Source organism: Polistes fuscatus, unplaced genomic scaffold, assembly GCF_010416935.1.
Source record: "Polistes fuscatus isolate 324 unplaced genomic scaffold, CU_Pfus_HIC Scaffold12, whole genome shotgun sequence".
Lineage (NCBI taxonomy): Eukaryota > Metazoa > Arthropoda > Insecta > Hymenoptera > Vespidae > Polistes > Polistes fuscatus.
In genome coordinates, this window is record NW_025113020.1 from 4,871,274 (window position 1) to 4,898,978 (window position 27,705).

Here is a 27,705-nt window from a genome sequence, read left to right on the forward strand (position 1 = left end):
AATTCCTTCCATGTTAAAACGCTTTTTAAAAAAAAGAACAAGAGAATGTGTTGTTGCCCGCCGTCTTTAAAGATTTAGCTTCCATATATTCATTTTTATATTTCAATGAGAAAAAAAAGAGATCTGTGCCAAATTTCCACTCTCCACGCCACTTCTTAAATCGCCCCCCCAAACCGCCCTTACTTTGTACTAGGACAGAAATCGGTATAGGCCCGGTTGCACCACTTTTACTAGAAATTTAAGTGAGACTCTTTTAATGGAAAAAAAAAAAAAAATAATAATAAAATAATAATAATCATAATAATAGTAATAATAATAACAATAACGATAATAATAAAGGCACGCCTTAATAACGAGCTAGAACGTCATAGTTTTTAGCAAATGTTTTGTTTTATATTTTTTGTTATTCTTTTCTTTTTTAATTTTTCTTTTTTATACGCTTCACTTGAATTTGCAGTGAAGATAGTGCAATCCCCTAGACGACCATAGTTTTATTAGTGTCATTATTAAAATGATGCACTTAAAAAGAGAAAGAGGAGTGAAGAAGAGGAAGAGGAAGAGGAATATGAACACGACAACGGTACAACACACAATAAAAAAAAAAAATAAAATAAAATAAAAAAGAGAAAGAAAGAAGAAATAATATTGATTAAGAGAAAAAAAAAAACTTTAATGCATAAGATTTGTGACGAATGTTTAGTGTTTATAAAACTTGGTGTACTTGTACATAAAACAAAAAATACTGCTCGTTATTATCACTTAAATGTACATATACATTTCGGTACTTACGTATCGTCTACGAAATAAAAGTCATGAAAATATAGTTCATTATCGTATATATCTATTTGTAATTAAATTAGAAAATTTGTAAACCGTTTAACTTATTATTCGAATTTTTCGTCGGTGTCGCGTTAAGTCGATTTTTAAATTTGCCGCCAAAAGTACGAATGTTCGTCAAAGCATATCAAAAGATCGAATATTTTTCGATATATGTATCAAATGTATTTAATAATTTCAATATTGTGTTAAATCAATTATCAAATTTACCATTGAAAGTACGGGTGTTCGTAAAAACATATTTGTCAGTATATATATATCAAATATATTTAATAATTTCAGTGTCGTATCAAATTATTATTTGAATTTGCCGCTAACGTTCGTAAAAGCATTTTGAGAAATTCATTGATTATTTCTTCGCCCATTATTGAGATTTATTTGTTCATATTTATAGAATATATTTAATAATCAATTAGTTTTAGAGAAAGAATTTTAATAAGGATGTACGTTTTTTATTTAAAAAGAAAAAAATAAGAAATTAATTTGATTAAAAAGGAGTCATTGAAAATAAGAGTTCACGATTCTCCCGCATAGGTGGCACTGATGCGCGCGCACCGTTTTCAAGTTCGACGAACGCTATCTAAACTAGTGTTGTGATGGAGACTAAAACGAAAGTAGCATAGCGGTAACCGTAGTACACCGTATATTAATTATTTTAAACTTCTAATTATTTATATAAAAAAGAAAAAAATCTTTATGATAAAACTAAATTAAAAACAACAATGTTATTACTTTCGAAATAATCAATTTTATTTCTAAAAATGAGACTTCGAACGATCATGTTAAACGTTATCTGAGTAATTTAGGAAAATGATGAAGTCGACAAGTATTAAACTTGTGTTAAGTGTTGACCTAAAAATGGACCTTGAATTTTTATAATACGAATGTTATCTATTACCAAATAAAAAAACGGAGAAAAAGTGAGAAGTAAAGAAAGAGAGAGAGAGAGAGACAGAGACAGTAACAGAAGGAGAGTAAGAGTGAGAGAAGAGAGAAAAAGAGAGAGAGAGAGAGAGAAGGAGAAAGAGCACATCGAACTTCAAAGATCGGTCGTGCTCTTAGTTTAGAGTATTTTGTTAATCGTCGTGACGAGGTGCGATGAAGTAAAGCTGGAGGATGATGGGCGATCAGTTTCGTAGTAAAGTGGAGCAGTACTCGCCAAAGTCATCACCGAGGGGTGCACGTTCCCCTGTTGTTTCTCGCCAAGACTCGACAGGGACCCTCAAAACGACGATTTCCCTCGGAAAAAATCCTTCCATCGTCCACAGTGGTCCTTTTTATTTAATGAAGGAACCACCTGGTAATCATACGTTTTATTATACTATTTTTATTCATTTCTTATTCGTTACAATTGGATCTCGTTGTTTAATCATTGTATATGCGATTAAGGACTCTTAAAATAAAATTGACTAAATTTCAAACACACCGAGTGCGCAATCACAGTGGTGCGCATTTAGATTTTGGTTTTCAGTTTTGAGTTATTCGGCTAACTACTTTATCATAGTTACTTTATTCTGTTACTATAGTTTGTCATTTATTAATCTATGTTTGGCAGTGTGTTATTCGTATTAACAGAATAGACAAATGTCAGTTTTACATTTTGATTAGATTTTATTACAAATTGGCAAGAATTTTCTAGGCAATGATTGTATATACGATTAGGTTGATTGGAAAGTTTTTACTAATTCTATATAAGAAAAATTTATTTTTATATTTAAAATATTCATTTAATATATATATATGTCTAACGTTTTTCTGGCACTGTTTTTCCAAAAAGTGTCAGCGTAATTTATCCAAGAAAATAAGAAAATAATGTTATATAAACATAGGTTATTTAAAGATTTATTAAAAAGTTATTTTTGTGCATAAAATACGCTGACACTATTTGACCAGGGAAATTTCAGACATCGTTTATATTTATAAAAATATTCATTTCAATTCTATATCAAAATTCGCTTTCCAAATTCTAAAACAAATATTCATATGAAGAATCTTATGACGAGATCTGATTGTACACTACAATTGAAATACTAAAAAATTTAATTTTAATGAGTAATTTTTTACAATCGTTAACTATTTAATGGATGAATTAATTTTTAGGGGAGAGCGAACTTACTGGAGCAACGAATTTGATGGCATATTATGGTCTAGAACATTCCTACAGTAAATTTAGCGGTAAAAAGCTCAAAGAACAATTATCTTCGTTTCTTCCTAATTTACCTGGCAATATCGATACACCTGGTCATCAAGATAATAGGTAAGATAATAAATGTTTATTTATTCAGCATGTATTATATCTTAATTTAGTTACATTCATAATTTTGTATTCCGCAGTTCATTAAGGTCCGTAATAGAGAAACCTCCAATTGGTGGTAAAGAATTATTACCACTGACTAGTGTGCAATTAGCTGGTTTTAGATTACATCCGGGACCAGTAAGATCTCATTATTCATTATTTATTTATTTGTTAATCATTATGAAGAAAATAATTTTTACTATTGTTAATTTTCCCTTATTCTTTTCTATCTTTTTAGTTACCCGAGCAATACAGATATGTAAATCAAGCACCACAAAAGAAACATAAGAACAAACATAAAAAGCATAAACACAAACCTGGTGAAATACCAACCGGACAAGAAACAGCTACCACTGATATCAGCAGTTCAGATACACACGAAAAGAAACATAAAAAGCAGAAAAGACACGACGAAGAGAAAGAAGCAAGAAAGAAAAGGAAAAAGGAAAAAAAGAGGAAAAAACAAAAACACAGTCCGGAACACACCGGTGGACTCACACCTTCTCAGCATTCCAATTCGTGATCTCTAAATTGTGAAATAACATTTTTAATCCGTCGTCATTCTAATTGATGCAAATGAGTTAATTCTATATATTTTCACTTTATACGTATATACGTACGCGTCATCATATTAATAAATGTTTACACCGTTTGTATATAATCAATATTTTGTGATCTTAGGGTTTATTCGACAGTCAAATCGATAAGCAACGTTTGAATTTGTTTTGTACAGTTTCTTTTATTATTCATCTTCGTTTTGATTGTGTCGTATTAAAAATAATTTAAAACAACAGTTTATATATACATATATCATGTAGTTTTAAATTATTTTTAAATAATATCATTGATCTTTCATTCAAAGTTGTTGTACAGATTATATCTGATATAAGAGTATTATAAAAAAAAAAGAAAAAAAAAAAAAACATTCATTCTTTAAAAAATCTTTTTGTCAATTGATGATTCTCCTTTGCATCCAATTGACTGTTTTAAATAAATAATCGCATACGAAGGGAGCGTATCTTTGAAATATATTAATTAATTTTCAAATGTATGTATAGTATTTATAAACGCGAAGATAAAAGTATAATTTAATAATCTTTCAACAATATTTCATTATATCTTTAACACCGACCTATAATTATATTTATAAATATAACCTAATTCTTTAGTTATATAAAATAATTGAAGAAAATCCCTCTTAAAAAGATATAAAAAGATAATTATTTGTATATTTTAATAACAAATAAGAAAAAAAAGGCCAACAAGTATCTCATTTTTAATATGATTTGTAATTCAAAAGACGGAAGCTGATACTCGAAAATTTTCAATCAATCAGAATCCAGGTTAAATCAAGTACGAGTTTAATTAAAACTTAAAAATAATTAAAATTTTTAAAACAGACCAAATATATTGTAAATATTTAATTATTAATGATTCTTATTTTTATTTATTAATATTAGTTTGTATATGATTGTTTAAACAATTGTAAATTGTATATATTATATTTATAACTAAACAGTATTGAATATGATTAGAGTTGCTGATTCGAGTTATGAGTACTTCCGGTAAACATCAGTTACTTCCGTTAGTGAAGAAGAGCTCGGTTCCAGTTTGGCGACAACACCTCAAGCAATTTTGGTCGTTGTAGGTGGTTAATTTCCCGCCATTACTTGCTATTTTTAACAAAACTGGAGATCGTTCCGTATCCACTATGACGGATAATCGTAAGTTTTATTTTATTAATAACAATAATAAATATTATTTTATAGATTCACTTAAAAATTTCTTATTGATTTTATTCGAAAATATTCGACCATTGAATTATATGTTCCACATTTGAAGGGAACACGAATGACACTCAATGAAACGAGCATTCAATGTGAAAAAGAATCCAAAAGAATCCATAATTTAACCATTAAATTAAATTATAATATTCATACGTTAGAAATAAACATAGTTTTATTTAACATTATTTTAATTTTTGATATAAGTTTGATAGATGCTTTTACGTTATATATAGTCATTTGTACAGCATCACATTATTGTAACTCTTAAATAGTATTTATACCAATCGATATTCAATATACACGCTTTATCGTTATCCTTTTGTTTCTTTTTTATTTTTAAATTGTTTATTTATCTACACACAATGATTGATTTGTATTTTATCATAAAATGGGCGTGTTTTATTAAAAAAAATGTATTATCAGTCATATATTTATCTTCAGTTGATACTACTTGTTATAAACAATTAATAATTATTTAAATATATCTCTAGATAAGTATTTTTTGTATATGCATGTAAATATATGAATGTAATTGTGTAAATAAAATAATTGTAATTTGTAGAGTATTCGAGTTACCAACAACAGGGGTACAATCAATACAGTCAACCCCCTCCGACAGCAGGACAGGATACATCTTATCCACCACCTTCTACCGGTGGTGGTAATTACAATCAATATAGTCAACCCCCTCCTAATACCGGAGCTGGTTATGGGAATTATAATGCTTACAATACCGGAGGTGGCCAAGATTACAATCAATCACCTGGTCAAAGCGGTTACGGACAAAACAGTTACAGTGGCAGCAATTCTGGTAACAGCGGTAGTGGAAGTTACGGAGGAGGAGGAGGAGGAAGTTATGGTCATGGAGGAAGCAGTAACAGTGGTGGTGGTGGATACAATCGTAGCAACTCTAGTGGAGGATATGGCGGAGGTATTAATTTCAATTACATTTACAATATTAAGCGTTGGACAAATTGTCTTATATAAACACCTCAACAACATTGTAAAACCGTGTTGTTCTACAGGCCAAGGTGGAGGAGGAGGTAGATATGGGGATCGTGGAGGATATGGAGACCGCTCTGGTGGAGGATACAAGTAAGTATATTTAAGATTTTATCTAATACACTACAAAGAAAAAAAGAAATAAGAGCGTAAAGAAAAAAAAAAAAAATTGTAATGCCAACAGCATACCTAAGGCTTATACGTATGATACCTATTCGAGGAGGAGGTAATTCTGTTTTTATTTTTATTTTTTTTAACTATTAAAAGGTATGGAATATTTATTAATTCTTAACGAAAGTCTTATGACGAACTGTTTTGTGTTTGAGAAAAAAAAAACAAAAAAAAAGAACAACTCATCTCTTGTGTCTTTGCAAAAAAAAAAAAGAAAAAATATGGTCTCATGCCCGATTGGGCGTTAATATGTTTGAAGTATGCCTACAGGTTTAACACAGGTATAACTGGTAAAAGTAAAGGTAATTAACAGGTTGTATATGACAATTGACGTAAAATGATATAAGCTGTGTATGTTTTTTATTAAAACTACATAGCCCACACAAGTTGGTTCTGCATTATTTATATATATATATTGAGATATATCAAATAATATGTTTAATATGCGTATACACGTATTATACGTATGGTCCTCCAAGTTTGGTATATATACATACATACATATATATACACGTAGAAGTTTATTATTATTAATGAACATCAAGCGGTTGAGAGATACTGCCACTGGAGCCACTGTTAGGTACTTGCAGCTAATTATAATATACTAGTAATTAAAAACTGACAGTTATGGGTTGTTGTTATTGTTGTTCTTGTTGTTGTTATTATTATTATTATGATTATTATTATTATGATTATTATTATTATTTAAAAGAAGAAAAAACAGTCCATTATAAGAGACACTGTGTTGATTTATGTCTGCTGGCTGGCTGACGGTGTTTAAATAATAAATCATGGGGATTGCAATCTATTTAGGACACGATAAACAGGGCTTTTTGACATTATTCTTTGTTTTTTTGTTTTTTATTTTTTTTTTTCGTTTAATAATACGTCTTGCTTTTTACTTTTATATACATTATTATATATATATATATATAAATGTTTAAGTAATGTACAAATTACCATTTTTGATTCCTTTTTTTTAGATATTTTTTTTCTTTTTCATAGTAGTTTACCATTTAATCGGGTATGGGGACAAAGAATTTTTCTTATCGTCAAGATTTTTTACTTTCTTTATTATACCTATCGATAGTCAAATATTTCTAGTTAAACTCGAAGAGAAAAAGAAAGATCTAAATTAAAAAAAAAAAAAAATTTGACGGAAGTAGATTATTGAAAATATTATTTTTAGCTGAGCCATTAATAAACGCATTACAAAAACATTTAAGTATCTATTTTTGGCTAACATTATTTGATTGTGTAAAGATTTGTTGTATCTATCTCTTTTTATCTCTTTCTATCTCTATTTTCTCTCTCTCTCTCTCTCTCTTTCTCTCTATATATCTATCTCTATCTTTTTTTCTGTGTGTATGACATGACTGACGGACGTAACATTTACATTTGCAAATATTATTATTATTATTATCATTATTATTATTTTTGTTTTTATTTTTATTATTATTATTATCATTATTATTATTATTATTATTATGATTATTATTATTAGCTGTTTTAAACAAACAAAAAAAAAAAGAAAAATAATATGGTGACTACAGACATTTAGACAGTAGGTACATCAAGAAGAAAGATGGCGAGCACAACATTTGATTCGCCATGCATCGATTGATCAATCAGTCTGTCCATGAGTCGACTCATTGGTATATCTGCTTCTGTGTTTTAGCAGTGGCGGTGGCCGAGGTGGTTATAACAAAGGTAAATGCACCAGACTGTCTGTACTAGTCTGGTGCTATTCACGCTTTCACTCTAATATTTACAATATCTAAATACTCGGTTACTTATATGAAAGGGCTGCTCTGCAACATTGTTAGGTTCATATTAAATATATATATATATATATTTTATATTATCTTTATATATATTATATATATATATATATATTACACGTATAACAAAAAATTTATATATAAAATATACTTCCAATATTTATTTATCGTGAGAAGAAAAAGAATATATGTGACACTCCTGTGGTAACGCAAACTTATTTTAATCACCAATTGCTTTTTGTCGCTTCAATTTATTTATTATAAAAAAGAAAAAAAGAAACAGAACGATAGATTATAATTCGATTAAACAATTTGAAATGTTAGATAATCGTTGTACTACCGTTCATTATAATCAAATATTTTTCTAATTTACTTCGATATATACAAAAGCCACTATAGTTACGTGCAATATTTAAAAAGTTAATTTAATGAATAATCATTCAATAAACTCTTTTTATAATTATCTTTCTCGTATAATTCATTTGAATAAAACTATATACGTTAATGATAAATATTATCTAAACGTATACTTGCATATTTCAATATTATTGAGATCCCTGATTAAAAAATAAGTACAAAAGGCAACTGGTGATATCGATTTTAATAATAATAATAATAATTATAATAATAATAATAATAATAACAATATAATAATAGTAATAATATTATTATTACAGAAATAATTGAATTTCTTAGAAAGGATGTTGCAGGACAGGTTTGTTGTTGAAGGGTGAAAAGAAATAATGTTGCAGCCCTTTTATATGTTAAGCTGCAACCTTGTGTTACTTACATACTATTATACAACTGATAAGGGTTTTTAGGGTTCAGAGAGTATTAGTATAATTATTTGGTATATGAAGAGATGGATCTGTGGAAACGAGAAAATATTCTCATATCTACAAGAAACAGAATAAAAAAAAAAAAGAAACTTATGTGCTGTGAAAAAGGTTTTTAAGAATATATATTTGTAATATTATTTCAACAAAAGTAAAAGTGTTGAAAATATATGTATACATATATATATATATATATATATAAAAAGATAATGAAAAATCGCAATACAGGAACATGCGTTTGTGTCGTTAGCGAAAATACTAAAAAAAGAAAGAAATATTATTTTTTTTTGATGGGTGCATAAAAGCGAAAGTGTTTACGAAAGTATAGCTCCGTTTTATACGGACTGATATTTCTCTGATAAATTTTATATTACAAAAAAAAAAGAGAGAAAGAAATTATTTATATTTAGGATATACGTACATGTGTATAATTCTTTTTTAATTTCTTTTTTCTTTTTATTTTTTTTTTTTTTTTTTTTATGTTTTTTTTTTCTTTTTTTTTTCATTACAAGTAAAACATACAAACACAATTCTCTTTAGAATCCATTCGAAGAGATTTTCATGATATTCCTCTTTTTTTATTTTTGTAAATATACCTAGCGTCTGTGTGTAAAAAAAAAAAAAAAAAAAAAAAAAAAAATAGAGAAAAGAAAAGAGAGCGGTGTTTAACACCGACAGCACATTAAGTTAATAATTATTATCTAAGATTGGTAGAAAAAAAATCAAAATTATTTATCGAATAACATAGTAATACTTTACAGGTTTATAATTAATAAATGGGATGGCAATGCTGCTTGTTGATATTATTATTATTATTATTATTATTACTATTATTATTATTATTATTATTATTATTATATTATTATTATTATCATTATTATTATTGTTACTATTATTATTATTATTATTATTATTATTATTATTATTATTATTATCGTTATTATTATTACTGTTGTTATTATCGATAGAGAGAAAAGAGGCATATATATATTAATGCTATTTGTCTTTTCATGTAGTCGTTGGTAATAAGTGAGGTACACAAACGTATAAAATAAATAGGAAAATTTAAGGAGCAATTTTCTAAATCCCATAATTGCGAGCATTAATATTATATATATAATAGTGTTCATTACTTGAGATATATAAGGAAAATGCATGCTGGAAGTTGGTTGAAACAATTATTATTACGATCATAATTATTATATTTATTATTATTATATTATTATTATTATTATATTTATTAATATTACTATTATTATTATTTATAATTAGACAAAAATTATTTATGAGTATTTAAAACTGATAGATCAAATAATATATACAAAAGTTATTGGTAGAAGTTCATTTAATTATCATAATAATAGCTAATTGAATTTAACTATTCCTGTCTTGTGGTTTATTTAAAAAGAAAAAGAAGATAAAAAATAAATAAGAAACAATGGAGAAATATATTTTTATCTTTATTTTGGATAGAGATTACGACACTTTTAATATATTATTATATTTTTATTATTATTATTATTTTAATTATTATTTATTTTAATTATTATTATTATTATTATTATTATTACTATTATTATTATTACTATTATTATTATTATTATTATTATTATTAGATTAGAATTGAGTAGTAGATTTAGGGCCAAGTAGAGTCGATAATACTACCTTTTACACTTAAGAATATTTATTGGAACAGATTTTAATTTTATTTACATTCCAGGGGGCTACGGTGACCGCAACAGTGGTGGTGATGGAATGGTCGTGCAAGAAGATACCATTTTCGTGTCTGGAATGGATCCATCTATTTCAGAAGACGAAATTTGTGAACATTTTGGAGCTATTGGATTAATTAAAGTGAGTCTTTACATCCAAATATATAATAAAAATCCGAATAAAATTGTTAATTCGTATGATCATATATAATTTAATTGAAATCTTTGATTAAAGCACGATAAACGCACTGGGAAAGCTAAAGTGTGGATGTACAAAGATAAAAATACTGGAAAATCTAAAGGAGAGGCAACTGTAACTTATGATGATCAGAACGCTGCGCTCTCAGCAATAAAATGGTTTGACGGAAAGGATTTCAAGGGTTGTAAAATTAAAGTACAAATAGCACAGCATAAGAGTAGTTGGCAAGGTAATCGTAGCAGTGGAGGTCGTGGGAGCGGTGGCAGAGGAAGAGGAGGTGGTGGATTTGGTGGACGTGGAGGAGGCGGTGATAGAGATGATCATTATCGTGGCGGTGGCGGTGGTGGTGGCGATGATCGTCGTGATGGAGGAGGACGTGGTGGTGATTGGAGGTTCGTTAAAATATTATTAATTAATTAATTAATTAATTAATCTTTTAGCTAGAGAATACAAATATATTGATATCGGTACCTAAGAGATGATTAATAATAATTTGTTGCGTAACAATTAATTTAATTTATTTTCTTGCAATTTAGGTGTCCAAATCCAGATTGCGGTAACACAAACTTTGCTTGGCGAGATCACTGCAATCTTTGTAAAAGTTCTAAACCAGAAGGAGCTGGTAGCGGAGGTGGTGGCGGTGGTGGTGGCGGCGGTGGCGGCGGAAGAGGAGGTGGAGGCCGTGGAGGAGGTGATCGAGGCAGTCGTGGTGGATTTCGAAGTGACAGGGGTGGTGGCCGAGGAGGAGATAGAGGAGGAAGAGGTGGAGGATTTCGTGGGGGCGATAGAGGTAGAGGAGGTGGACGCGGCGGACCAATGAGAGGAGTTGGCGGGTATGTTATTAAATTTTTTTTCTTTTTCTTTTTATATTACATTATTTTTGTTCATCGTCTTTGTAAGTTTTTTTATTTTTTTATATAAATATGTGCTTTTTTATTTGATTTCAGACGTGGAGATAGAGATAGAGATCGTCAACGACCTTATTAAATTTGTATTCATTTAAGAATTTGAAATACGTTGTTTTAATAACAACAATCTATAAATACATAAATACGTACAGAAAATTCCTCTCTCCCTCACACAAACATACACACATACACACATACTGCGTATAGACATTATATAAATATTTTGTACGCACTCTTCTTGAGTCATGTACATTGTTTTTTTGAAACAAAAAAAAAATAATCATGACGGACTATGTCATTACCATTCAGTTTTGTCACATAGTTTTTATATTCACTAAAGAAGAAAAAAAGAAGAAGAGAGAAGAAGAAAAAGAAGAGGATTAGGATTATGTGATGAGGCTACATCTACGTTTTACATTTCATGCAAATAATAATAACCTTCCATGTAAAGTTAATTTTTAATAAATAAGACGTTAGTCTAGTAAATATTAAAAAAATAAAGTATACAAAAAAATATGTGTGTGCAGTATATATATATATATAAATATCTTCCATTTTTAACTTATATTCATTTATATGTACATTTAATTTTACACTTTGGAACTATTGAACTCGTCAAAGCAAATCTTGTTTAACAATGTAATAATCAAATTCTAAATGTTGTAACGATTCTGAATATTGAAATGGTACGATAAAAAAGATTCCAAAAGTTGTAAGATTAAAGTACAAACTGCAGCAATGTAAGTTTGGATTATTTGTTACTCATACGACGATAAATTTAATCTTTAAAGCTATTGCATGATTTTTCGTGACACAGTATTTTTGTATGGTAATGCCTCTACACTGACTGCATGTGATGATTAATGCACATATTAATGCCACTGTGGCTTTTGATAACAAAAAGATTTAAATATATACCGAATAATATAAAGAATACTTAAAATATAAATGAAAATATCGGTAAAAATGAAAACTCGGAAAATTTGTTTATTGAAAGTTAAAAATATACAATAAATTTATATATATGCATTTACATATCTTGTATAAATCTAAATACAGAAAATGGTAATTCATAGAAGGAAGTGATAATATCGACGACCCAAATAATTACATTGTTGTACCGTGTACCGGTTGATATATAACATTTCTCTAAGTTCTTCAAAGTATTAAACGAGCACTAATCATTTAACTTTTGCTCTTTATAGTAAATATAGCTTTGTATTGTTTATTTTTCTGTTTTTTTGTTGTTCTTTAATTATGAACTATATATATATATATATATATAGATATACTTATGTTTTATGCGAGTATGTGTAATGTATGTAAATATGTGTATGGGTAACGTGTCATGTATGTAAATGTTTTCATCTATCATAGATCTTATACCAATGAATATGCTTTTCCCAATCCTATTAATATTGAAATTATTTTAATATCCATATATATATGAAGAATTAAAAGAAAAAAGAGAGAGAGAGAGAGAGAGAGATATAGTATACAAGTTTCTATTTTTAGAATTCTAACTTTCTACAGTACGTTGAAAAAAGAAAGTTAGATAAACAGAGTGTTGTAGTTTTTAAAAAGTCATTAGTAGGACACCGAACCTCCCACCACCTCCTATTCCGTACAATAGTGTGCAACACACATAATAATAGTAATAATAATAATAATGCACATAATGAAATTTTTTGATTATGATATTTTTGTTTTTGTAATTCCGATAAAAGTGGTCCTCTTTGAATTTTTCGATTAAAATTTGTTATATTAGAAACTTATAAAATATATACATATATATATATATATATATATTTTTTTTTCGAATAAAAATAAAATGAGTCATTTATTATATTAAATAGTATAGTTTCGAATTTTATCATTGTTAGAAAATAAAAATAGAGAAGAAGAAGAAGAAGAAGAAGAAAAGTGAAGTAGAAAAAGAAAACGTTAGCAATTTATCCAACAGTATAAAATCTATGGTATATATCTATTTATGGATTTTTGTTTTTATTTTAGATGAAGACCTCTAGGATTATGGATTTTACTTGGGATGCAATGATGTTTCTTTGCACTTGTAAATGTTCTTCAATTTCTTTTTATCTTTTCTTTTTAATCTTTACGTTTGCGCTGTTGTTCCTTGGAAATTTCCTACATAATATAGAAAAAGAAATTAATTGTAATTTAATGAAAAGATTAATAGGAATAATTTTTTAATTATCATTGTTATTATAATATTTTCTTACCTTTTGCGCAAGAATCACAAGCAAGTGACGGAATACGCTGATGAAATCCATGAATAGATCCAAAGAATGCGCTATGAAATCTTTGTTACCCATGTGATGTTTCTCAATGATCAATTGCGTGTCATAAATGATGAAAGCGCACATTAGGAAAAATCCAATATAGAGATGGGCTTGGTAAATAAACTGGGAGCGCAAGAAAAGATTGACGAAGAATGTCATAAACATAATATTTAGCATGCTGAATATTATACCGCCGAGATATAACCAATGACCTCGTTCAGCCAAAAGCGCAGAAATACTGAATGACACGAACAGAAGGGTGGTGCCTGTAGATCAAAATTCATACAAAGTTAATCAACCGTATTCGATGAAATAAGCGTTTGTAATTATTTTCATAGATTTTTGTTTTTCTTTACCGACCTACTAATGCGGTGACTACGATGGAAGGATCAATATTGATAACCATTTCGAGTAAAGGACCAAGTCCTAATCCAGTTAGAAATGCAAATCCTAAGAGATAGCCAAGACGTAGTTTATGATTTTTCCCATTGTCCGGTACATTTATCAAAGCGAATAATAATCCAATGGTAGCCAAACTGGTAAGTAAATTAGCCTGTAAGAGTTGCGTGTACATGTGCACGTAAGCTCCTACAGCGGCTGATACCGTTGACATGGACAAACAACCATAAACATTTTTTAAATGTTTTCTAACAGGTTCATCCCTATAAAAAAAAACAAAACGTAAAGATAACGTGTTTATAAGATAGATAAATGTATACGTGTTTATACGTATGTGTATGCTCTGGGCGTGAAACGCATGTTTATTATCATTAACTAAATAACACACGACAATCAAAAAGGGCAAAGTAATATTTACATTTTTATATAAGAAAAAAATTTCTATATAACATATTATGATTCAAAATCAACGGAAATGAAAAGATATTTTTAGCATATCAAATATATTCCAAGTAAAAGAATAGATAATGTATGAAGATTAAGATAAGATATTGCTATACATATTATAACAAATAAATATCTAAATGCGTAGAACGTAATAACGATATATAATTAGCATTTGGGGGGAATAGAGAGAAAAGAAAAAGAGAAAAAAATGCTTACATCATCGAAACTATACGTTGAAAAAGAAAAAAAAAATAAGAAAATAAAAGGGAAATGCTTAGTATATATTTGCATACTTTATAAATTGTAATAATTGTTAAAGGCCGTATTGCATATCATAAAATGCATCTATGTATCATATTGCATTTTAAAGTGAACCAGAATGTCTGATTTTCTCTTTAACGATATACTTACAATCTGTTGCTGAAGGAATTAGCGAAAGTATTGAATATCGCCGCCATAATTTAATTTTAACTGTTTTTACAAGTCACTCTTATATTCGACGATCAAACACACTGATTGCTGTTGTAAGTTCTCGTAATTTTATACGAATAAAGAATGATCATGAATCGCTGAAGAAGCACTTCTTTTCGGGGACACGTCAGTGATATTTCTGTGCGTATATCTCGTTCTAAATTCTTATTGGCTATTTAACTTTTACCGAGCGTTACATTAGTTAAGCAAGAACAAAATACGGGTTTTGTCAGAAGTAAGACAATGACAGCAAGATGTCTTCCACTCGATCGCAGCGACAGCTCTCGGATTATTTCCAAAACATTTATCTTGACGAAACTGTTTTATCGATTGTAAAATATAACATCGATAAATCGATAATATTCAATTATCGAAAAATCAAATTTCGTTTGAGAATTTTTTCGATTTGCGCAATCGAAATGTCGATAATTATATTTTTTAATCGAATACCTTTGAAATGTTTTCAAAAGATTCAATTATAAATGGTTTTTTCTCGCGTTTTACGCCATTCATTTTTAAGGTTGTTATTTTTATCTGATTTTTAACGATAAATATAAGATGTTTTTATACGATACGATCGTTTGATAAATTTTGTTATCCAATTTAATGTTTATTTTGAAAAATATCTAATGCTTATCTTTGACTTATGACGATGATAATAGTTGACTATCGTCATCATTAGTTGTCTTTTATTTTCGAAGATAACAAAAAATAGAATGGAAAACAACTATTAAAAACTTATGATGTAACCTCTTAAAAAAAAGATATAAAAAAATTTTCCATTATAATAAATTATGTTATGTAGATAAAACAAAAAAACAAGAAAGGGAAAACAACTTAATGAACATTAAATTGATTTTCGTATTAACTATTAAAAAGTAGTTAACACGTTAAGAGTGCCACGTCAGTCATATTACAAATAATAATATTAAATTTATCAAAAATAAAGTATAATAAAAAAGAAAATTAAATATTGTCATTAATATCAAATTTAATTTTCATTTAATCTCAAGGGTCCCACCCGAAGGTTTTAATTTATAATGAACGAGGAATATAGAAATATTGTAAACATATAAAAATGATTTAAAAAACGATCTTACACGTGTTTCACAATTTAACCGACAGATGGCGGGTCTCGATGTACCTAACCTAATTCATAAATCGAGAGTTAAGGTTAGTTAGTTCAATGTACTTGCAAGTTGTGTTTGTTGTTGTTTTTTTACATTTGTTAATATAATAATATACGTGTCACAGTGATATTAAACGAGAAAAGTTTGAATAAATCATGAAGGAAATATTGCCAAATCCAAATATATCTAGTTATAATAATTCGTTTGTCGGTAATAATGGAGAAACTAGTGTTAACAGTATATCAAATGATAATAATACTAGAAGATATGCTGTGCTTAGTACAGAATGGATTTCTGCTATCGGAGAAGAATTGGGAATTCATCCGTTGTCAGATTCTATTTTACGAAGATTGGCAGAAGATGCTTCTTACAGATTAAGAGAAATTTTACACGTATGAATATATAATACATATTTTGGTTATTTATTCTTTAACATTTTTCCTACACCTATATCGATAACTTTTATTTCATTTTTATTTTAGAAATGTATTACAAGATTGAAACACAGTAGAAGAAAATGTTTAACATCCAACGACGTAAATGCAGTACTCACCAGTTTATGCAATGTAGATCCTGTCTTAGGAGTACCCGATACAATGCCAGAATATCATTCGGAAGCCAAAGTATTTGTTCCTAATGAACGTATTATTAACTTGGTCGATAAAGTAAACGAAGCTGTTAATATATCCCAAGACAACGTACCTTTCATTCAAGGTAATATATTGTTTATACGCTTAACACAAATATTATCTTATATTATTTGATATATTTTATACTGATTATTCATATTTTTTGTAGAGATGGAAGTATGCGATGTAAAATTAACCGAGGCTCGTTACAATTATGCCAAACGTGCTTTGAAAACTTTGTTTAATGGTTCCCAAAAGACTTTTCAGGTAAAATATTTTCATTTTCATTTTTTATAATAGAAAACTTAATTTTTATGATATCATAGGTATTGGTCAACGATTGTGCTAATAATCCACATCTAGGTGGAGAAGGTGTGATAGATAGATTGATGTCTATTGCTAAATCTATGGTCATTTCTAATAACGCTCAATATACTCGAGTATCGATACGTACTTGTCAACTTATTATTGCTATTGCCAGCAACAGCGAAGCAGTTTATCCATATTACTTAACATCGGTATTACTTTTATTTTAAATTCTATAAATTACAATTACTACGTTTACACGTTAGATTATCTTACAATCGATGGAATATTTTAGGTCGATAAATTGACCGAATTGTTATTAGAATTACTTCTTGGACAAAGTTTTATAAATTCTAATTTGGAAGAACTATTTAAAGAATGTGTCTTAAAATTGATGCTTCGTTGGCCATCTGTTGCTGATAAGTAATTATATTAATTATAAAATAAATAAATATCTTATATATTGTTAATAATAAAAATAATATATATTAATTACACAGATACATTCCTACATTGGAAGATATACTTCTTAAAGATGAGAAAGAGGATAATGAAGTAATTAAAAAAAGAACCATGGCCAGGGAATTATTAGCAAGCGTACAACCTTTACTTTTTTTTCAATCCGATAAAGATTCGCCACTTTTTATAGATAATATTTTAAAATCTGCACCACCAGGTTCCGTTATTTGGCAATGTGTGGCAGTAAGTATATATTCATTCATATTAATATTTATAATTAATATATTTAATATAAGTCTCTCTCTCTCTCTCTCTTTCTCTCGCTATATCAATCATATTTTTATTACAGTTGGTAGTTTGTGCTTTGTTAAAATCTGGTGCTCATGGTTTGGATTTGACAAGTATAATAGAACATTACGGGGATTCGTTGTTACCATATTTACCTATTAAATATGATAACGATACAAGCGAATACAGAAAAACACCAACACTTCCAATTATTTTGAAAAGTAAAATCAAATATGCTAAAGTGAGGCCAGTTAATACTAAAATATTGTCGGACAGGCAGTCAGCGTTTCCAGATTCTACTTTAAAGGGACCGAGAAAAGAAATAAAGTATATAAGTATTTTTAACAAAGTCATCAATATTATATAATAATTAATTTAATTCAATATATGATTTCTCTTTCTCTCTCTCTCAGATTTGCATTCGCCGGAGGTCGACCTGTCCCACCGAGTAATCTAAGACGCATTAGTCTGAGAGCTAATTATCAAATTTTAAGAAGCGAACATCAAGCAACTCTTGCATTAGTTGCATCTCGCAGGCTTCTTGTGCTAAGAAATATAAACAAACCAAAACTTCATGTCTACAATCCTATTCATATTTGTCTGTAATTATTTTTATAATCAAATGTTATATTTATTAATTCTTTTTTTTTTCAGGCACACAAGTGGCCGCGTGTGTATATATTTTTTGTTTGGCAAGCATTGGTCATGATCATAATCACTACGCAGTTCATATATTTACAAAATTGATAGATAAATGCTACTTATTTATAAGCAACAATCGGATGATTTTTGTTTTATATCTACTACGATCGCAAATAATCGTTTTTTAATTGTAAATTATCGTTTTATTTAATTGTTTTTAACACATAAATAGGAACGAGATATATCAAAATTCTTTTTGTTAGAATAAATTTGTATAATGTATTTTATTCCAATACATGAAAAATTATAGTATAAACAATTCTTTTTTTTTTTTCCTTTTTTTTCTTTTGCATAGAATATTTATAAGAAGATATAAAACATTTCAGTTATAGGAACAGAAACATTTGCAAATATAATCGTTGGTGTCATTCGGAACATTCTTCGCCCATCTCTTGAAGAAATCTCTTAGAGTCGGTTATTATTTTTTCTAAGCGTTCTTTAGTAGCTGACGTTTGTCTCTGCTTGAGTTTACATTTAGCAGATGTTATGGCTGCACGATAACCAGTTACATTGCGGAATATTTTAATATGTTTATCACCAGAAACCAAAACGTATTCTCCCAATGCATCGAAAGCAACACAAGTTATGGGATCTATACAAAAAAATATATTTATTCAAAATTTAATATATATTAATACTTTTGTTACGATTACAGTGACTATAGTCATCCATTGATTTTAACGATTTAAAAAATTGGAATTTTTATATTTAAATAACACAACATAGTCGTATCATAAGTATTAATATATATAATAAAATGTATTTATGATATATACTTACTAGAAAAAATATCTCTAATAGTATTGTCCAATGAGCCAGTAATGGTATTATAAAAGCTAAGAGATGAACCATGCGTTATTACTAAAACTTCACCGTTAGGTGAAACTGCGATATTAGCTGGCGTCGTAACGTCCCATACACCTGTTATAAGTACGTGTGGATCTTCTCCTTTTTCAAATTCAACTGGAATAGTTAAATTAATTAATATTCAATATAATTTGAGAGAGAGAATATTATTTTACTTTAATAATGTATTTCAATAGATTATACTTTTGGTATTATAGTAACGATATGTTCCATCTTTAGATAATGTAGCCATACGACTTGTATCTGCGTTATAGTTGACGTCATAAACTCCAGAAGAATGTCCAGTAAGGTCAAAGGCTTTAGACACCTGTTTGAAATCTCCGGATTTACTAAACACCACTTCCCATACATTAACGTCAGGTGTAAATCCTGTAACATATATGTAATTGAAATTAAAATTGTATATTTGTTTGTATTTCATATATAAAAATATTCTACACAAACCTGACGTTGTTACAAAACGTCCACACGGTGATATACGAGCTCTATGAGTGGATCCCAATTTGAGTTCTATCGTTGTAAGCGGTTGACCCTTTAAATCCCATATTATTAAATCGTTGTCTTCGCTACAACTAATTATGTAACGTCCGGTACACGCGATATCCAAACCAACAGGATTTGCAATATGTTTCTATAATAAATATAAGACAATTGTTATATAATAGAAAAAATTAATTCATGTTATTATTGAAAATAATTATTAATATGATTTTTATAATATGCGGAATATACCTGTGGAAATTCAAGAACTTTGGTTGCCGATGCTATAAAACCATCCATTTTTTTAGTAACTTTATAAACCTCTATAATATTTTGTACAGCCTTATGTACAATAAATGCTTTTCCATCGGGTGACCATCTTATCATTATAGCATAATCGTATTCTAAATTAATGCGAAGTGATTTCCGTGCTTTAGATGCTAGATTTTTAGTACACCATATGAATACAGCATCTGAAAATGAACAAAGTTATACAATGATAATAATTTCGATCGATTTAATTTTGCAAAATATTGTTATATCCTTTTTAAAATAATTAAAAAGGGGTGGAGGGAGGGAGGTAGGGAGGGAGAGTGTTGAAAGGTAAAAAAAAAAAAACATATACGTTTTGTTTTATATAAAAGATTTTTTTTTCTCTTTTTTTTTTCTTTTTTTTTATTCATTTATTTATTCAGCGAAGATGATGATTTCGAATATACAATGATAATATATGAAACAAAATTAACTATAAATAATTGGAACTATTGGAGCACGGACGAGTGCAATCAACGTTAATATCAACGACTATTATGCAAAAAGATCTAAAAAAAGAGCACACGATTAAAATAATATTTCGTTTTATTATTATCTACAATAATAAATCTTATTTAATTGGATACAAATCACGAATTAAAAAGTAATATATTCTCTGAAAGTAGAAACACACGATTTTCGATATTTTTTATCGAGGAACGCGTCCGTGCTCGAACGGTCAATGTCGAATGATGTTTTTTTTTTTTTTAATATCTCTCAAACATGCAATTTGGCTTGCAATCATGCGCTAATATTACTTAATTTCAAAAGTAGGAATACATATTTGTAATGTTGGTAACGATATATATATTAATCTAATTTAGACCTCTTTTTAGGTGGAGGCATAAGATCCGCATCGTCTTCTAAAAATTTATGCTTCTCGATATATTCTAAAAGATATGACGTTTTAACCGGTCTTCTAATACTTTCGAATACAGCATCAGCGGTATGTTTCGAATTAGGAAATGATTTATCCGTTCTAACGCGCATGAACACCCATTGACCGTTCTCTAATTTACATTCGATAATGGCATTATTTAAATCTTTTATTTGTTTAGTAATTTTCATTTGACTATAAGGTACATCCCAACCGCCAACAAAAAGATGACCAACTTTACGCGGAAGTATTCCAACTCCTGTTTCCGTGACAATTTTTAATTTGAAATCAACAGAATTCATCGATAAGGGTTTCCATTTTAGAACTTCAGGACACGGTCCCGGACGATATGGTTCTTTGGACGGTTGGAATATCAATCCATCCGGTTCATGTGATAAATTCTTGGCAAATTTGTCGCTAAGTAAATTAGCCGCTTGAACGACATCCCAAAAGTGTTTCAGTCGAATCGAAAAAGGTTCTCGTTCCTTTCTTATTCTTCCTTCCATCAAAGCTTTATGCCTACTTTTTATTACTTCTTTTTCAATAATTTCGTATCGATCAGGATGGAAAGGTAATTTGCTAACATCTTTTCCATCGAACATAACTATATCATATGCTAAATACCTTGCATATTCTTTATTGCATACTTTGTCGATTACCATTTCCTATAAAAAAAAAAACACAATGAAAATAATAATGATAATAAATAATACAATAGAAATTTTAATATAGCATTTAAATAATATGCAATTACAATCAATAAAATATCAGTGAGAAAATTAACTTGATTATTTCTAATATAATTTCTGAATTGTACATTAACTTTTTTATTAATATCATAAACTGTATATACCATTCTAGAAGTGTATCATACGAAAGAAAAATAAATAAATTATTAGAAATAATCAAGTTAGGTGTCTCGTGCTTTATAACGGAAGAATATCTTACACCGTCTAAAAGTGTATCTTTAAGACATTTGGACAAATCTCTGGGATGAGGAAAAGTTAAACCATCCACTTGGAAAACACTATTATCTCTATCTATGAAGTATACTTCTCGGTTGGCTTGTATGAGCATCATATACCTAAGCAAAAACAATACATGAGTTTTCAATTTAAAAATATATTTTTCAGATTATGATATTAAAAATAAATATAAATATATTTAGCAAACCTAGTTCCATCGGCTTTCCATGATACCCTGTAAGGTTTCTCATGTAATAACCTAATATTTTCTAAATCCATTGAAACTGGTTGAGAACCTGGGAATCCTGACAACTCCCAAGAACAAATTTTTTGAACGCACTTTTGTATACCGGATAACTTCTTTTGATCCAAGATAGGTGTCACTCCTGATACGCCAGCCATAAATACAGGATTTTTGTTATGATGTTCTCTTCTTTTTTTCTTGTTTTCCCTTTCGCATGGACTATTATCCACACTGGGTCCTTCATCCGTATCTTCTTCATTAGAGTCATCATATTCTAAACACCATGCTGGTCTTGGCGGCGGATCAGGAGCCTCTTCTTCCTCGTCGTATCGTTTATACAATTCTTTAATATAATCAGCTTTGTAAACACCAGGAGGTCGAGCTGCCGCAAATTCAGCTAAGCCTGCATCTACGCTGAGACAATCCATTTCCACCAAATAACTAATTATTAAAAATCCAGTTCTGTTGAACCCGTGAGTACAATGAACACCAATAACATCCAATGGATTTTGCGCTATGAATTGCTTACAAACATGTATGAAAAAGTTAGTTTGTTCATTTGAAGGTCTCTCGTCGTGTCCTTTGCATTGAATTTTCAAATATTTACAACCGTGCGCTTCCAAATTTTTCTTATCGTAGAATCTTGACGTGTTAGTTAAATCAATCCATAAACCGAGCTTAATTTTTTCACTTCTCAGCGAAGAAAAAAGCATATCTATTGAGAACCAACATTCTTCTGGTACTTGGTTATTGAAAGCCGATGATAATGGTGTTTTGAAAGCTAAGAATTTATTTCTTATCAATCTGATAGCTTTCCTTGGACAATTAAGCCATCGTGGTGGTATCGTTGATTTATTATTATAGTTCGACATGATAATGGATTTCTATTTTTTTTCCTATTGTATATGATTACTTTGTGTATATATATATGTATATATAATATTTTTATACGCGTATTAAAAAATTTATAACTTTAACAATGGTAGCCTGCAAATGACAGATGAAAAGATCAAAATTACGTGACAATATTCTATCATTTAACGATATTCAAATTAATTTCAGATAATAAGATATTTTCAACAAACCTTTGATCGAAGAAAAATAACCGCACTTTTGCTCAACTCATTTTTGTTAACATTTTTTTAATTCCTCGCAATGTGAACAATATTAAACGTAATTGAAAATAAATCTTTATAAAGATTTGCTCGTAATATACGTCATATTATTTATTAATTATTATTGTTTATAGTAAATAATATTTGTAATTACGTTGTTTTAATATCGAACAGCTGTACGCTCGAATAAATCGACTATACGACTGAAGTTAGCATTTTTTGACGAAAAACGTAATCAAATCTCGAATATCGATATCGTTCGATTAATCGATTTCTTTATCGTTCTTATTTTATATATCGATATTTAATATTGTTGCTACACTTTGAAATCATTTGTTTGAAAAGAAAATGTGATTATTTTTTGTAACGGATATACACGGAAGAAAATTAAATTCAATAATGGCGACTTTTTTATTGGTTAGAAACACATGCATGCACGCACGCACACACGCACACACGGTATTATTTGAATCGAAGTTTTCCGGAAGACGCCATTTTTCTTTTACCCTTGCGGCAAATTAGTCAAATTACAAACCGTTAGTTATACATTTGATAAATATAAATTATAATAAAATTGAAAATTTGTGATTTTAAAATAATACGATTAAATTTTAAATCACTTTTATATAAATATTTGTTAAAATCATAAATTTTAAAATAATGTAAGAAATAGAATTGAATTTTTTCGGCTTATTTTCGTATAAATAAAAAGTGGCGGGATTTCGTCTGAGCGTTTGATTTTGTTCAAAAATATAATCAAACAACATTTTATTCTTATTTATTTTACATATAAATAAATGAATAAACGAAAGTATAAAAAAGTAAAGAAAACGCAGAAAGTTAATTATTATATTGTATGACGAGTAAAATTGGCGCGATCATTTGAATATAATATTTTAAATGAAAATTCAACATAGATAAAGCGAACGGAAGTTCTTTTCTTATTCGGTTAGTTTTGAAGAAGAAGAAGAAGAAAAAACAAAAAGAATCTTTGAACCTTGACTCAGTGTTAAACGTTGAGTGAAATTAGATCTTCTTAGAAAGTTGTTAGAAACATGGAGTACCACTTTCACTTAATATTAACAAATTCAACGTATATACGTGTATTCATATGTATACGAATAGATGTATATACGTAATAATATATAAGCGTAGAAACTTGCCCGAGTGGGTAAAAATAGAAATGTAGTTTTAAAGATATTTTTCGCGAATACTTACGATAAGAGAAAGCGTAAAGCAGAGCGTTTAACGTAAAACCTATTGCTAACTTTCGTGTATATGTTACAGAAACTGAGTGTTGTATATTTTGATTGTATGTTTTTCGTATATTACTCGGATCAATTTCTAAAATGTTCAGAGTATTTTGATCAATCTAGAAATATATGTTTTAATTGATTTTAATTACAGCTTGGGGGGGGGCGAGGGTGTTAGGGAAGGAGGAGGAGGAGGGAAGTATTTTCAAGCTCGTATATATAAATGAAACAAACCATGGAAATTGAACAATTTTAACACAAATAAATACGATTATTATTAAATTATATAATAATATATATATTATTATTATTATTATTAAATTTATTTAATAATTAAATTTATTTAATAATAATAAATAAATAATAAAATAAAATAATAAATAAATAATAAAATAAAATATATTATATATATAGGGTGAGTAATAAACTTTTGCCTCCCTATATACGAGTTACACTAATCGAAATGAGGGTCAGGTATATCACTTGTCAATACATTTGCGTAGCATTAGAATAAAACGATGTAAATGTATTTCAATATTCTAAAAGGACGACGATACCTAAATCAAAAAATACAAAAGGCAAATTGTTTTCTTAGGTAATCTCAAACGATATTGATTGAGAAATCAAACGGCCGGAAATAAGTACGCGTTGATTTTGCCGATCCACGTATTTTGTTTTGAAAATTACGACACGTTCGACACGTTCACAAATTTTAATGCTTTCTCTCCTATCGTTTATCAATTCTTTCCTCCCCCTCCTCCTCTGCCCCCCCTCTTCCTCCTACCTCACCTATCTACTTTATTTCTCTTTGATTTTCCTTTTCTTTGTTTGTTTCTTTTTTCATTGCAAATCGTTAAACGAGGGAGACAATAATTAATAAACGTGTTCTCGTATTGAAAATAATTATTTCAAGGATATCGATTGTGCACGTTTATTTTTTTTCGATTTATTATTTATCGTGGTAGGATTGTCATAAGACGAGGAACGTGTACGTCGTTTATTTTTCTTTTTTTTTTATCCATACATGTAAAGAAAAAATAATTAATTGATATACGCGAAAGAATAAAACGATAACACGGGGATGATTGTGTTTATTGTTCTTTATTTTTGGAATTTAACGTGACGAATAACGTGGATAAAAGAAAAAAACCGATTATTTTAACCCTTAGAATGGTGCACGGGCGCATATATGCGCTTATCAATTTTTTCTCGTTTATTTTTATTCCAAATAATTAACGTTAAACAATAAAATCGTTTTCATTCGTAATATACGAAATAATTGAAGTTCTTAAGTCGTTTGATTTCGAATTTCACTTCTTTCTTTCTTTCTTTCTTTTTTTTTTCCTCTCTATTTTTCTATTTTATTTCAAACGTACGAGAAAAAAAAATAAAAAGAAGTGGAAAAAATGTCGATTTCCACGCTAGGAAATGAGAAACAGGGAAATCGTTTTCCCGTTGAGTAATTTTCGCTGAAAAATATAATAAAAAAAGAAAAAGTTGAAAGTTTTATTTGCTTTTTTTTTTTTTTTAGAAAGTTTTTCACCCGTCAATAAAATTTTAATTCTCTCGATATTTGTAGTATTACTGACAATGGGATTTGTGTTTGAAAATACCTGAAAGACAAGGAAAAAAAAAAAGGCTCATCTTTGAAAAGGCAGGTAATAAAGAATCCACATTTGTTTTCTTAACCGTTTGAATCCCAAGCAGCGCGATCGCGCTGTTCAGATTTTATGTCGAGAAAACCCAGCACACTTCGAGCATTGTGGACAACTGACGGTGCGTTACGACGTATTGTCGACATAAATTAAACAAGCGCTATCGCGCTGCTTGGGTATTTTCGTACATATATAAGGAAAGCGCGATCGCGCCGTTTGGGATTCTTCGACAGTGTTTTTTCAATACCGTCTGGGACTCAAACGGTTAACCTCGATTTTTGAAAAGAAATTAGGTGGAACAGGGAAAAACCTTGAAAAACGAAAAGATATGTTAGAATACGTATAATACAAAACGTAGGGTAAAAGTAAAATAAAATAGCTATTGAAGTAAAGAATTGAAATTTGATGGTCAATTTATTTTTATAATTCTACATTTTTGAAAAGAAATTAGATGGCAACAGAGGAAAACCTTGAAAAACGAAAAGATATGTTAGAATACGTATAATACAAAACGTAGGGTAAAAGAATAAAATGAAAAATACAAAAATACAAAAATACTTAATACAAAAATACTTAATACAAAAAATAAACAAAAGGTAATATAATAAATAATGAGAAAAGAAAAGAAAAGTAAAAGTAAAAGTAAAAGTAAAAGCGAGACAAATTTTTCAAGATAAAATCTTATTTTTCAATCTAACATTATTTTCATAATCGTTATTTTTCAAGCAATACAAATATTCCTTATAAACCGAAAATAAATTATATACTAAAATATATAATAAAAATATACTATTTTCAATTTCAACAACAAAATATGTAACGAATAAAAAATTCATTTAAACAAAACACATTCATTCTTAATCGAGTGTCCAACATATTATGAAACACCCACTAGTATACCACCCATGATACTTTATATATTCAGGTTATTGAACCTTTCCCTCCCCCCCCCATCTTCTCATAAAACATGTAATACACATATAAACATAATATTAATGAACGAACGTGTATAAATATTCATCAAGGTTGTTTAAAAAATAAAATAAAATAAAATAAAATAAAATGAAATAAAGTAAAAGAATAGAAAGAAGAAAAAGAAAAATCCTCCAAATGTAGCAATGTTCGTGAAAGATTTAATTTATATGGACGCAACGTCCGTTTAATATTTGTCCTTGACCCATGTTGACAAAAAAAAAACCTTACCGAATATCCAATAAGAATGAGAAGACGATATACATATATAGCATACGATATTAAAACCTCGAATTATAATCTCA

At 28.5% G+C, this 27,705-nt stretch overlaps 6 protein-coding genes across 10 annotated transcripts in view; 3 read left to right on the plus strand and 3 right to left on the minus strand.

The window, feature by feature from the left end:
• The first annotated feature begins 1,791 nt into the window (after positions 1 to 1,791).
• On the plus strand, positions 1,792 to 4,146 carry LOC122513466 (mediator of RNA polymerase II transcription subunit 19). The gene is made up of 4 exons (XM_043629835.1): positions 1,792 to 2,137; positions 2,938 to 3,094; positions 3,172 to 3,271; positions 3,372 to 4,146. The coding sequence occupies exons 1-4, from the start codon at positions 1,954 to 1,956 to the stop codon at positions 3,654 to 3,656; spliced, it is 726 nt and encodes a 241-aa protein (XP_043485770.1). The 5' UTR covers positions 1,792 to 1,953; the 3' UTR covers positions 3,657 to 4,146.
• Positions 4,147 to 4,705: 559 nt separating this feature from the next.
• On the plus strand, positions 4,706 to 11,984 carry LOC122513467 (RNA-binding protein cabeza). 3 transcript variants are annotated; one of them, XM_043629836.1, is made up of 8 exons: positions 4,706 to 4,857; positions 5,483 to 5,851; positions 5,946 to 6,015; positions 7,772 to 7,803; positions 10,431 to 10,564; positions 10,658 to 11,013; positions 11,158 to 11,454; positions 11,569 to 11,984. In XM_043629836.1, the coding sequence occupies exons 1-8, from the start codon at positions 4,845 to 4,847 to the stop codon at positions 11,606 to 11,608; spliced, it is 1,311 nt and encodes a 436-aa protein (XP_043485771.1). In that variant the 5' UTR covers positions 4,706 to 4,844; the 3' UTR covers positions 11,609 to 11,984. The 3 variants fall into 3 exon arrangements, with proteins under 3 accessions (XP_043485771.1, XP_043485772.1, XP_043485773.1); XM_043629837.1 differs by having other exon boundaries at positions 7,775 to 7,803; XM_043629838.1 differs by lacking the exons at positions 4,706 to 4,857; positions 7,772 to 7,803 and having other exon boundaries at positions 5,540 to 5,851.
• Positions 11,985 to 13,632: 1,648 nt separating this feature from the next.
• Positions 13,633 to 15,352, minus strand: LOC122513468 (probable Bax inhibitor 1). The gene is made up of 4 exons (XM_043629840.1): positions 15,087 to 15,352; positions 14,190 to 14,491; positions 13,770 to 14,095; positions 13,633 to 13,674 (listed from the first exon to the last, which is right to left on the minus strand). Exons 1-4 carry the CDS (start codon positions 15,131 to 15,133, stop codon positions 13,636 to 13,638), a joined length of 714 nt encoding a protein of 237 aa, XP_043485775.1. The 5' UTR covers positions 15,134 to 15,352; the 3' UTR covers positions 13,633 to 13,635.
• Positions 15,353 to 16,312: 960 nt separating this feature from the next.
• LOC122526773 lies at positions 16,313 to 18,736 on the plus strand. 2 transcript variants are annotated; one of them, XM_043650307.1, is made up of 8 exons: positions 16,313 to 16,668; positions 16,759 to 16,990; positions 17,075 to 17,172; positions 17,232 to 17,423; positions 17,507 to 17,630; positions 17,708 to 17,913; positions 18,020 to 18,285; positions 18,372 to 18,736. In XM_043650307.1, exons 1-8 carry the CDS (start codon positions 16,432 to 16,434, stop codon positions 18,562 to 18,564), a joined length of 1,548 nt encoding a protein of 515 aa, XP_043506242.1. In that variant the 5' UTR covers positions 16,313 to 16,431; the 3' UTR covers positions 18,565 to 18,736. The 2 variants fall into 2 exon arrangements, with proteins under 2 accessions (XP_043506242.1, XP_043506241.1); XM_043650306.1 differs by having other exon boundaries at positions 16,314 to 16,668; positions 17,507 to 17,634; positions 17,712 to 17,913.
• A 182-nt stretch (positions 18,737 to 18,918) lies between these two features.
• Positions 18,919 to 27,705, minus strand: part of LOC122526775 (transducin beta-like protein 2) — a 40,845-nt gene continuing 32,058 nt past the window's right edge. For both annotated transcript variants that reach the window (XM_043650310.1, XM_043650309.1), the window contains exons 3-7: positions 20,260 to 20,480; positions 19,972 to 20,158; positions 19,711 to 19,896; positions 19,441 to 19,623; positions 18,919 to 19,252 (exon numbers count right to left, since the gene is read on the minus strand). In XM_043650310.1, the coding sequence (XP_043506245.1) occupies positions 19,026 to 19,252; positions 19,441 to 19,623; positions 19,711 to 19,896; positions 19,972 to 20,158; positions 20,260 to 20,480 (1,004 nt within the window). In that variant the 3' untranslated portion in view covers positions 18,919 to 19,025. The remainder of the gene's footprint in view (positions 19,253 to 19,440; positions 19,624 to 19,710; positions 19,897 to 19,971; positions 20,159 to 20,259; positions 20,481 to 27,705) is intronic.
• Positions 21,082 to 23,727, minus strand: LOC122526774 (mRNA-capping enzyme). Its single transcript, XM_043650308.1, has 4 exons — positions 23,491 to 23,727; positions 22,370 to 23,392; positions 22,145 to 22,280; positions 21,082 to 21,861 (listed from the first exon to the last, which is right to left on the minus strand). The coding sequence occupies exons 2-4, from the start codon at positions 23,275 to 23,277 to the stop codon at positions 21,130 to 21,132; spliced, it is 1,776 nt and encodes a 591-aa protein (XP_043506243.1). The 5' UTR covers positions 23,278 to 23,392; positions 23,491 to 23,727; the 3' UTR covers positions 21,082 to 21,129.